Source organism: Macrotis lagotis, chromosome 2, assembly GCF_037893015.1.
Source record: "Macrotis lagotis isolate mMagLag1 chromosome 2, bilby.v1.9.chrom.fasta, whole genome shotgun sequence".
Taxonomy (NCBI): domain Eukaryota; kingdom Metazoa; phylum Chordata; class Mammalia; order Peramelemorphia; family Peramelidae; genus Macrotis; species Macrotis lagotis.
The window spans coordinates 330,899,828-330,911,166 of NC_133659.1; the positions used below are offsets into that span (position 1 = coordinate 330,899,828).

At 52.2% G+C, this 11,339-nt stretch overlaps 1 protein-coding gene across 1 annotated transcript; it reads right to left on the bottom strand.

The window, feature by feature from the left end:
* Window positions 1–6,653: 6,653 nt before the first annotated feature.
* SLC16A8 (solute carrier family 16 member 8) lies at window positions 6,654–9,971 on the bottom strand. The gene is made up of 4 exons (XM_074221078.1): window positions 9,764–9,971; window positions 8,919–9,062; window positions 7,491–8,327; window positions 6,654–7,006 (listed from the first exon to the last, which is right to left on the bottom strand). The coding sequence occupies exons 1-4, from the start codon at window positions 9,969–9,971 to the stop codon at window positions 6,654–6,656; spliced, it is 1,542 nt and encodes a 513-aa protein (XP_074077179.1).
* Between the last annotated feature and the right edge of the window lie 1,368 nt (window positions 9,972–11,339).

Here is an 11,339-nt window from a genome sequence, read left to right on the forward strand (position 1 = left end):
ACCTATCCATAGGCAACAATACAGGCAGACCCCAGTCTTTGTAATGTAAACTATTAATCCTCCCTTCACATTCTCCTGGAACCCAAACACCCACATTTTCCTCACAATTTCCCCTTTTATAATAAGAATTTGGGGTTCCACATCTTATTAGTGATTTCTTTCTTGAATCGCAATCCTTGTTATGACATGACTACTGACTTTTTCTCCAATCAAGATTTTTACTTCCTCGTTATCAGAGATAGGGACCCATCCTATTTTCCAGGTTTGTGCAGGAGCACAAGCCCACTTTCGGATGTTTTTTTCTATTTGCTTATTGTCATCTCTCTTTAGGCAGTAACTTCATAGATTCAATTTACCTCAGACTCCTTCTTCTCCAGCCAACAGACTGTCTAATGCAACTCTATGTTGAATAACTCTTCTGTTTTCATGGCTTAGCCAGCCAGCAAGTCCAGGGTCCTAGCTGTGTAACTGGCAGTTGTTTTCACTACAGCTTAGAATCTAATCAGCATATAAATTGGGGCTCCATAGCCCTGACTCCCATTCTCTGCCCAGGTAGCAGACCCTTAAGTCTGGATAACAGCTCCCTGACCAACCCTTGGAAGATGGGTAAATGCAATGGTAATCACAATTTTCTTTACCATAATGGATCCTGACAAGGGATCCAGGTATCAGTATTACATCTCACATGGGTCTCAGTTCACCTCTCTCTAAGTTGTACAGTCCAGAATATATGTACTGTGCTTCTGGACACAGCCATTTGCTGCTCCCCAGGACAATATCCTGGCCACACTGGCATAAACAACATCACCCTGACTGACTCGATCATATGCCACTGGTGTTTCACTCCTCTAGTTAAGAATCCTGTTGGGCAGCTAGGTGGCACAGTGGTTAGAGCACTGGCACTGGAGTCAGGAGTGCCTGAGTTCAAATCTGGCCTCAGACACTTAATAATGACCTAGCTGTGTGGCCTTGGGCAAGCCACTTAACCCCATTGCCTAGCAAAAACTTAAAAAAAAAAAAAAAGAATCCTGTGCCACAGTGCACCGCTGACCAGGAACTGAGAATCTAGACCATACCCAGGGGGACTGGCACCCAAACTTCTCAAACTTCTGTGGAGCACCTCTAATACCAACAGTTAGCCCCACCATGAGACTGGGCAATGACTAATGTCATTTAGATTCTCCTCCCACCATTACTAATACCCCGTTGTCTAAATCAGAGATAGGACTCTCCCTAGTTGGGATATACAGATTCATGTAGCATGTAATCATGCCACTCAATAATCTTGACCTTCATTTCTCTCAGTGGAGAACATCTTCACCCTGCCTCTCCTCTCCATAAGGACAGAGGCATAAGTAGGGGTATCACACTTACAGAATCAAAGGGAAGTTACAGGTATGGAAGGGACAGATCCCCTGACTACACAATGTACACATAGGTGAGAGATGGTGGAGATGAACTGGTCCAGTGTCTCTCATCTCTTCTCCCTTGGAGGCGTCCAATGTCCTTCTGTATCTTCTGAGTCTATTCCAAAGTCTTCTCCAACTGAGGTGATTTGTTGAGACTGTCTTCTGGTAAAGAAACTGCTGAATGTTTTACTCAGATCAAAACACATGTTTTCATAAGAAGACAATGAGATTCTGGAGCTTATGACAATTTACATGATGCCTTACTGTCATATTGACACACATACTTCATGTTTAACACAATAGTCTTTCTAATGTTTCACAACATGAGCAAACTCCACTGAGAATTACATTAACTTAAGCTTGTAGCATATACATTTCTTAACCTTCTGCTTTATGACTCAAACATCCCGAACCAAAATGAATTTTTCCCCAAATATTCCCAAATATACCATAGATTTTCCTTTTCCTGATGTACTTAAGTCACATTTCTTTCCTTAAAATAGACCTTGAAACTAATTATCCTAGGAATTTTCCTTTCTTCTGACCTTAAAAATCCCCTCTAACATAAAAATTAAGTAATCTTAATTCCTGTCTTAATGCAGCTGTTAGCAGGTCTCAGAGTTGCACCCCTAACCTATCTGACTATTAAATCCAATTCACCTAAAACTTTTTCTGGTTTGCTTAGTTACTATAAAGATCCAGGACATCAAAGGAAAATTGCTTTATAGACATAATTATTGAATGTCAGTGTCCAGGCAGAGATTATGTAGGTAGTCAGACATCTTAGGCCAGATTTATTCTACCAGGTGAGACATTATCCAAATGTCACTTTTGGGGAAATCAAGTCAAAAATGTCCAGCTTCGGGCCATACTGAAAAGCTGCTCCTTCACCTGTACATCCTGTCACCTGACATCTCCAGCCCATTGGCTTGAGTCCAAGAACAACACATTGACCCAGTAACACTTCCTTTTTGCTGACCTCTGGTATCTGATAGAAGAGAAAATTGATTAAAAGTCCCATGATCTAAAATAGTAGTTTTACCTAATTAGAACGTCACATGAGTCCAATTCACTAAATTCCAATTATAGTCCTAATGGGGTCCCAATTAATCAACCCCCTGCCTAAAGCTCTGAATGTCCTCAAGTCCTAGGACCTTCCTGGATTGAGTCTCCCTTGACTGGGCTGATCAATTCATCCCCCTCAGCTTTTGCTTTTATCTGTTTGGTTTCTGTTTCTTTTCACATCCATTGTAGCTGTGGATAATCTTCTCTTGGTTCTACTCTCTTCCCTCAGCAGCAGTTAGTACAACTTTTTCCATGCTTCTTTAAATTCAGATTTGCCCTTTCTAATGGCGTGGTCATGTTCCATTTCATTTGCATCCCACAATTTACCAGACGTCCCTCTTCAAGGGAAACCTAACAATGAAAGTCTCCCCATCTTCTCATTCGTAACCCACAACCCACCATTCCCACAATGGCTCAGAAGAGTTTATTGAGAAGAACCTGAGAAAAGCACTGACTTTTCCCACGGATTTTGGAGTCCTAGGACTTGAGTCCAATTTGCCACTTCTTCTCTCTGTGGCCTTGGGCAAGTTACTTGGCCTCTCTGGACCTTAGGTTCTTTATCTGTGAAATGAGAGGGTTTAGACCAGATAACCCCTGAGGCCCCAACTCTAGGTCTGTGGTCTTACAGTTGGGTTTAGGCATCAGGTCCATTCTGTCACTTGATAGAGAAGGAACCAGGCCTGGGGTGGTGGGGACTTGCCTCAGCCCACCCAGCTCCCAGGCTCTCGTGACTCTTCCAGGCTGCTGCAGGACAGAAATCTAGAACTAGAACCCAGACTTGGGGCTCCTGGCAGCTGTGGAAGGAGAGGAGGAGGGGAGCAGAGACCTCGAGCCAGCTAAGCACTCCAGCTCAAACCTCCCCCTGACCACCACCCCCCCAACAGCAGCTCCAAGTAGTTAAGGGTTTGGGATGGTGGAAAGAGCCTGGAGATGAGGCTTCCAATGAGAGAAGCATGTGGGGAGAACTTTGTTAGCAGATTTGGGTGAAGGCATGCTGTCTAGGCAATCACGATGGAAAGATGGCAACCAAGAGATCACTCAATAGGGAATTCAGAATGGATAGAATTATTGGACCTAAACTGTGGTTTTATTTTATTCATTTTGTTTAGGTTTTGTTTTGCAAGACAATGGGTTAAGTGACTTGCCCAAGGCCACACAGCTAGGTCATTATGAAGTGCCTGAGTACAGATTTGAACTCAGGTCCTCCTGACTCCAGGGCCAGTGCTCTATCCACTGCTCCACCTAGCTGCCTCCCCCAAACTTTGCTTGATGGCCAAATATCATTGGGAGTAGGGGTGGGGATGGGGGGAATCTTCACTGGAAGGTCTCAGGGAATATAGTGTCTTTCATAATAAAGTGATTGGTGTTTTAACCCCTGTTGATGGGTGACAAGACTGGGAGAGGTATCTAAAATTCTGAATGATAGCATTGAAAAACTAAAAAAAGACTAAAAAAATAAACTAAGTCTAATCAAGTGAAATTTAATAGCCATTATTAAAATCTGATTTTATTTATTATATAGAATTCTAGACTTGGGTTCAAAAATCAACCCTATTAGTACTGAGTGGGGGATATATAATTCGCAAATGATACTATAAGAGCAGAAATCTAGAACGGGCTGGGACCGTAGACTTCAGCTAATTGCCTCTTTTTAAGCTAAATTTTTATGGGGTTTTTTCCTGGTTACACATATACATTTCTCTTTTCAAATAAGAATCCAGCTCTCCACTCCCTTTGAGAAAGCAAGAAAAACAAAACTTTCTATAAACACATATAAAGCAAAATAAATTTCCATTTTAACCACATCCCCCCACCTCCCCGCCAAGTCCCGATCCACGCTCCTTAGTCCATCCCTTCTCTTTGTAGGTCGTCAGGGGTTCGGGTGCATCATGAACCTTGTGGAATTGTGACTGATCACATGGGGGGCACTGGGTTAATTGATCAGCGTCCGGAGTCTTTAGCTCTTGTTGACTTTGACAGGTTTCCAGCTCACTCTTCTCTGCATCGGCTTCCTCAGGTCCCCCTTGGTTTCTCTTTATGCTTAGTCCGTTTCCTGGCATATCGTCTGTAATTTGTCCAGCCATTCGCTGCTTGATGAGCATCCCTCAGTTTTATCTTTGCCAGTTAAAACAGTCCCGTGGCAGGAAGGTCAAAATATGGTCCTTTTCCCCTCTTTGGCATCTTTGGCCTCGATGTATGCACACTTTAATGGCACCAGAGGCACACTTGCAGATGACTTTTTAAAATTTATTTAAGGCAGTGATGTTAAGTGGCTTGTCCAAGGCCGCACAGCTAGGTCATCAGGAAGTGTCTGAGGTCAGATTTGAAGTCAGGTCCCCCTGACTCCAGGGCCGGTGCTCTACCCACTGCGCCACCCAGAGCCAAATTACTTTGCAGAATAACTGGCTCAGCCCGCTCTCCACCAGCAGTGTATTGAATATTCCTGTTTTCCCACTTGGCCAATTTTCCTTACAGATGTTGATAGTTTGGTTTTCTCCCCTCTGAACACTGCCTGTTCCTAACCTTTGACCATTTATCATTGGGGGATGCAATAACCCATTTTACCCATTTGCTCCCTTGGCCAAGGAAAGTCAGTGATTTGCCCAAGGCTGTAGAGTCGCCCTCTTTAGAAGTGGCATCACTGGTGACAGAACCAAGGCTGCCCCGGGGTGTGTGTGGGGGGGAGATAAGTGGACTTTGAGTAAACTGCAGGGGAAGAGCATGAAGGTCCAAACTCGAGTCCCAAGGACTCCTGGGAGCTTGTCCAATTGGAGCTTGAGAATTGTCTTCAGTTCCGGACATCGCAGTTTGGTAAGGACAGGAATGAGAACCAATGAGCCTCAGGTTTGCCCAGATATGAGCCTGTCTGAACCTCAAGAGATGTCCTTATGAAGGACCCAGGAGGCCGTTTGGCCAAGCTGGAGGTGAGACTGCAGTAAGTGGTCCCCACCCCCACCCACTGAGGATAGGGCCAGGCATTAAGGATGGCAGAGTCATCTTCATGGCAGGAGAACTCTTCTGTTTAGATCCCAAGGGGCAATGTGGGGCAGTTAGGGAGGCAGACCTAGGCTTCATGCAAGAAAAACTTCCCCAAGAGCTGTCCAAGAGTGGAGGAACTGCAAGGCCGGCCTCTGTCCTTGTCTCTGAGGCCGGCTGGCCATGTGTTGGGCCAGTGGCATCATAGAAGTGGGTCCATAAGAATGCCTACTGGCAGCCTGTTGACTTGGAAGACCACAGACCAACGTTAGCCATGTTCTATTGTATTTTACTGTTAAATATTTTCCAATTACATTTCAATCTGGTTCAGGCAGCCGTGTCAAGGGTTTTGACACCTTTAGAGGATTCTTGAGCTCTGAGGCTTGGGGTGGACAACCCCAAGGTCTATTTGTCCAAGGTCACAGGGTGAGCTAGTGTCCTGTCAATGTTATTTCCACTGGGGTGGGGGGGTGGAAAGAAAATGGTTCTCCTTTCTCCCACATTGGCCCTTTCATTCCACTAGGAGGAACACTGAGGTGAAGCTGCCCCTCATCTAGACCCGAGAGGTGCAAGGACCAGCCTTAGAGTCCATCCCAGGGCTTCAAATAATTTCTTGGTGGACAGAAGAGTGGAATGACCAGTCAACATGTCTTTGCGGTCCCATGGTTGTCATTAATATGGATTGTCCCCCCCCCGTCTTTTATCACTCAGTCCATAGAGGAATCCTTAGAGGAAGAGACAGTGGAGGAAAGCCACATTCCAAATTGTAGTGTGGAGTTGAACGGGCAGCTCATTGCCTTAGTCCACCAAGTTGTACTGATCCTGGGATGGGCACCGCAGATGGACAATAAGCTAGCTGTGATGAGGAGGAGAGCAGATTGGAGCATCCAGAACAAGTCTGCCCTGCTAGCCAGCATCCTACTGATATGGGGGGGGCTCTGACTGGACAGCGTGGAGCATGAGGCCCCCAGACCTACAGGGGCAGGCGACCCTCCGAGCAGTGGCAGCAATGACGGTCCCGTGGAGACCCCTGAGCTCAGGAGAGTTGTGCTGCTCCTGCATCAAGAGCAGAGCCTGGCCACCACGCTGGCCTGCCACCCACAGGATGGGCACAGGACAAGTCAGGCCTCTGAGGCTCCCCTTGGGACATGGAGGGCGTATCATCGTGGCCTCCCTCCCTGCCCATCCTCCGGATCTTTGAGGCTAGAATCCACCTTTGCCCAGAGTCTCTGCAGAGCCTCCCAGGACAGGTTTTCTCTCTGTCTCCCCCTCCTCTTCCTCGTCCTCTTCCTCTTCAGTCTGTTTCACCTCGGAGACCATGTGGTTCTCAGCCTCCTGGGGGGCTGTCACAGTGGAGGGGGGGCCAGGGTCACTGGGGTACTCGACCTCCCCGGGGTCCCCAGCCTCAGTGGGAGGGGCTGGGGCACGTCTTGGGCCTCGGGGCTTTCTCAGACAGCAGTAGGTGGCCACGGAGAGGAAGAGAGCCGCCAGCAGCACCTCAGAGCCAGCCAGATAGAAGATGAGTTCATAGTTCTTGAGGGTGTCCACCAGGTGACCTGCAGGAAGAGGGATGGCATTGATGACGTGACCCAAGCAGACAGGGGGCCACCCCCCAGCCCCTTCATTTACAGTCTGGAAGAGCTCGAGGCCATTGAGTCATCATCTTATGGATGTGGAAGCTGAGACCTGATGAAGGACCCCTGCCCCCGTGAAGGTCCCCCCACCCCCCATGAAGACATACCTGGCTCCAGACAATACATCTGCTCCTTGGGAGTTGGCTCAAGTGGCCAGGATGGAGCCGGCGGGGGGCAAGAGGTCAAAGGGAGACAAGGACCCCAGCCCTAGGGACTGAGAATCATCCTGAGGAACAGGGGGCCAGGCCTTGGGGAGTCATGGGGCCCCAGGGACAGTGAAGGCAATCTGATTCCTTCATTTAAAACCAGCCCAACAGGCTCCAGAGGGGAAGCCGTGGCTCATCTGGTAGATGTGGAACCAGGATCCTACCCCCAAACGTGTCCTGGGGCCGCGGGGACCACGTACCGGCTGAGGGTGGTCCAATGAGCACCGCCACGGCCTCCACCAGCAGCACCAGGCCGATGGCACTGGGGAAGCGCTGGGCTCCAACTGTGGCCATGAGCACCTCGAACTGCAGGGCACCCACCATGCCATAAGAAAGGCCAAAAGCCACACAGAAGCCCACCAGGGCACCGTAGGAGCGGGCCCGGGCACTGCATAGATCGGTTAGCCCGTTGGCCAGCATGGCCAGACTGAAGAGATAGGTCACATGGGGTCGGACCTTGGCCAGTCCAGCCAGGGCCCCACAGGCTGGCCGGGCCACGATGTCCACAAAGCCGATCACCGACAGGAGGAAGGCGGCGTCGGCGTCGGGCACGCCCGCATCCTTGGCGTAGTTGACCAGCATGATGGTTGGCACAAATAGCCCCAACACCAGGATGAACTTGGCAATGGCATACACCACGAAGCCCTGGTCAGTGAAGACAGAGAAGTCCAGCAGCTGCTTTTTTTGCCGCCGTCGCTGCCCCCCTGGACCATCTGCCAGCTTCTTCTTCCCCTGCTCCAGAGGCAGCATCTCCCTAGCTTCTTCCTCAGGCCCAGCCCCTCCCCGGCCCCTGGGGCTGCCGGCCAAGGGCCTCATGACTGCTCCACAGGTGCAACAGTTAAGAAGCAGCCCCCCCATGAGGAGGAAGCCCCCTCGCCAGCCAAAGTGCTCCAGCAGGATCTGGCCCAGAGGAGACAGGGCAGACAGGAAGACGGGGCTGCCAGCTGCTGCCAGTCCATTGGCCAGGGGCCGCCGGCGGTCAAAGTACAGGCCCAACATGATGAGCGAAGGTTGGAAGTTCAGGGCCATGCCCAGGCCTGAGGGGTCAGAGGGGGGATCATGGTCAGTCAAGGGAGTAAGGGAGGGGTTCCAGGAAGCCAAGGAGACCCTCCCCCCAGACCCAGGGCTCCTTGGGAGCTGACCTCCTGGGCCATTGGGCAGGTGTGAGAAGCCAGGTCGGGGACAGGCCACCTCCATTTGTCTGTACCCAGAGGCTTGGGAAAGGGAGTGAAGTGACCGGTGCAGAGGGCAGAAGGGAGAGGTGGGGGGGGATGCCATGGAATGCAAGGATACCTGTGCATTTATTAAGCCCCTTCAGTTTACCAGGTCTGTGCTCAGCTCTCATGGGAGATCATATAACTCCAGCCGCCCATTTTAAAAATGAGGAAAGAAAAGCTCAGAAGTTCAGATGAGAGTGGCCAGTGAGTGGACCCCAGGGCTCCTGACCCCCAGCTTAGCACTGGTTTGGCACTGGGTCACCTTGTCCTCCTCCTTCTTGCCCCTGGTCACACAGCGAGGAGGCCGCCCAAGTCAGCCGCACCGGGAGAGCCTTTCGCCTTGGATGGGAATGACTGGTGGGAAGGGGCTCTCTGGCCAGGGGCCCCAGGGAGGACGGGGCAGGGGCTGACCTGTGAGCACGCCGGCCGTGAGATACAGCTCCACCAGGCGGGTGGTGAAGGAGGCCAGGACCATCCCGGAGGAGGCCAGCAGGCCCCCTGCCAGCATCACGGGGCGGCAGCCAAACTGGTTCACCAGGATACTGGACACGGGCCCTGGGGGGAGAAGGGAGGGCAGGGGAGGGCTGTGAGGTGACTTGGACAGCGTCACACGGGAGCATCAGAAGCAGAACCAGAACTCGGGACTTCCTGCCTCCAAATCCAAGTCTAGATGATTACAAGGAATGGAAGTCTGGGTGAAGGTGGCCCAAGGGTGAGCTCCTGTACCCCCTTCCTGGAGAGCCTGAGGGGGGCTCCCTCGTGGCTGATTGTGAGCACCCCTAGATGGGGATGGTTAGGAGAGGGGTGAAGAGATGCCAGCTTAGGTGACACAGACACCTGGAAGGGAGGATCAGGATTAGGAGGGTAGTCTTGAGGGGTGAGCAACGATTCCCTGACTTTGCATCTGAGGAGTGGGGGTCCCTAGGAGGGTCATGGGGGGCTAGAGGGTGTCTTCCCATGTTCAGAGTTTAGGGTTCTAGCAGAGGAAAAGGAGACATGGGTAGGGGAGCTTAGGGAAGGAAGGAGAGAGATCCTCAGGTTGGGACAGAAAGCATGAGGAGCTTCCCCCGAGGAAGTTGGGGGGAAGGGATCCCCAGGATCAGGTACAGGGCAGACACAGCAGGAAGCATTTCCAGAGTTGGGTTCAGGTTTCTGGGGTCCCCAGGAGGACACTGTGGGGGCAGGGGGCCCTGGGACAGACAGGGCTGTGGGAGGGAGGGAGGCATGGACAGGCCGCCCCCAACCCCCTCCCTGACCTGTGCCGTAGAGCATGGCCAGCATGATGGAGGAGATCCAGGCGGTGTCACTGTAGCCCACTCCGAAGTCCCGCATGAGCGCCTTGAAGTACACGCTGACCGCCTTAGGGAAGGCGTAGGAGAAGCCCGTCACCACGAAGCAGCCGAGCAGGACCACCCAGCCCCAGCCACCGTCGGGGGCTGGCCCCGGGGGACCACCGGCCCCCATCGCCGGCCAGCCAGCCGGGGGCTGCGGGTAGAGAGGATACCGGGGAGTCAGGGAAACTGAGGCAGGAGACCCAGGAACAGGTAGGGAGAGAGAGCCGTAGAGAAGAGAAGCCTTCAGTTTGGGGGAGCCCAGGATGAGTGGGGGAGATCTGCTGAGATCCCATCTCCACCCACTCTCATCTCCCCCAATTACTTTGGGGGTACAGATAAGCTGAGAACACCCCCCCCCCCAGCCCTGCTCTAGTCCCTTCCTCATCAGAAGCTGGCTCTGAGGTCATCGTCAGGACCCAGAAGGGGGCTTGGGGCTGGGGCTGACAGACCGCAGGGGCGTGACCTTGGCGAGGTCATTCCCCCTTAACCTTTATTCTCCTCCACAAAGGAGGGGGTTTATAGGTGGGCTCGGCTTCTCCGCCCGGGCTCCTCTAGAAAGGGTTTCCGGTTAGACCCTGGAGAGCCGAGCCCTGCTCATGACTCTGCCTGGAGCCTGCTGCTCTCTGGCCTCAGTTTCCCCATGTGTAACCCGAGGGGCTTGGCCTCGGGGGTCTCTGGGGTGGGATTCTCTCTAGCTCTACTACAGTCCGTCCGCTCACACAGTCCAAGTCGCTCCCAAGTCTGGCTCCTGGTTCTAGAATGTTTTCAAGTTTCTAAACCCCCTCCTTCCAAATGTGAACCCTAAGGGGAGCCTTGTCTCCGGGTGCTGCTCTCCGGGCTGGGGGTCAAGGGGTCCAGAGATGGCCCCTCGGGGGCCTCCGGGTCTGGCTGAAAAGGGGGGTCACTGGCAGGGACTGGGGTCCTCCCCAAGATGAGGGAGGGCGGGGGGACTGGGGGGGGAAGGACAAGGGAGCGGGGCTAGGGAAGCAGGGTCACCCCTCGCCACCCACAACTGCTCCCAAGGTAGGACTCGGGCTGGGGAGCCCCGTCTACACACTCGGTCTTTGCCTTGCTATGGTCCCTTGGGCCCCCGCCCCTCATCATACAGCCCCCATCTTGCTTTCCTTCCTCCCTGGGCTTCTCCTGAAGACCCCGCCTCTTCAAAGGCCCCTTCTCCAAAGCCAGCTGCTCCTTCCACACCTGGACGCCCGTCCTCCGCCATGGCCCTCAGCAATGCCCTCTCCTCCCTCGGGGCATTCTGATTTCTGCCTCCTTTGGACCTCCGAGTCACTTGCCATCCTCTCCAGTTGGTGCCCGAGCCCTTGCCCCCTTTGGACTCCCGACCCCCACCCCCGGCCCCTCCACCTTCCCCATCCCATCGGCTGAGTTTGTCCCGGACTTCAGAGCTGCCCTCTCTACATTTGGAACAAAATGCAAGATATTTCCATTTTACAGACGTGGGAATTGAGGCTCAAGGAAAGAAGAGAGGGTGCGGGAG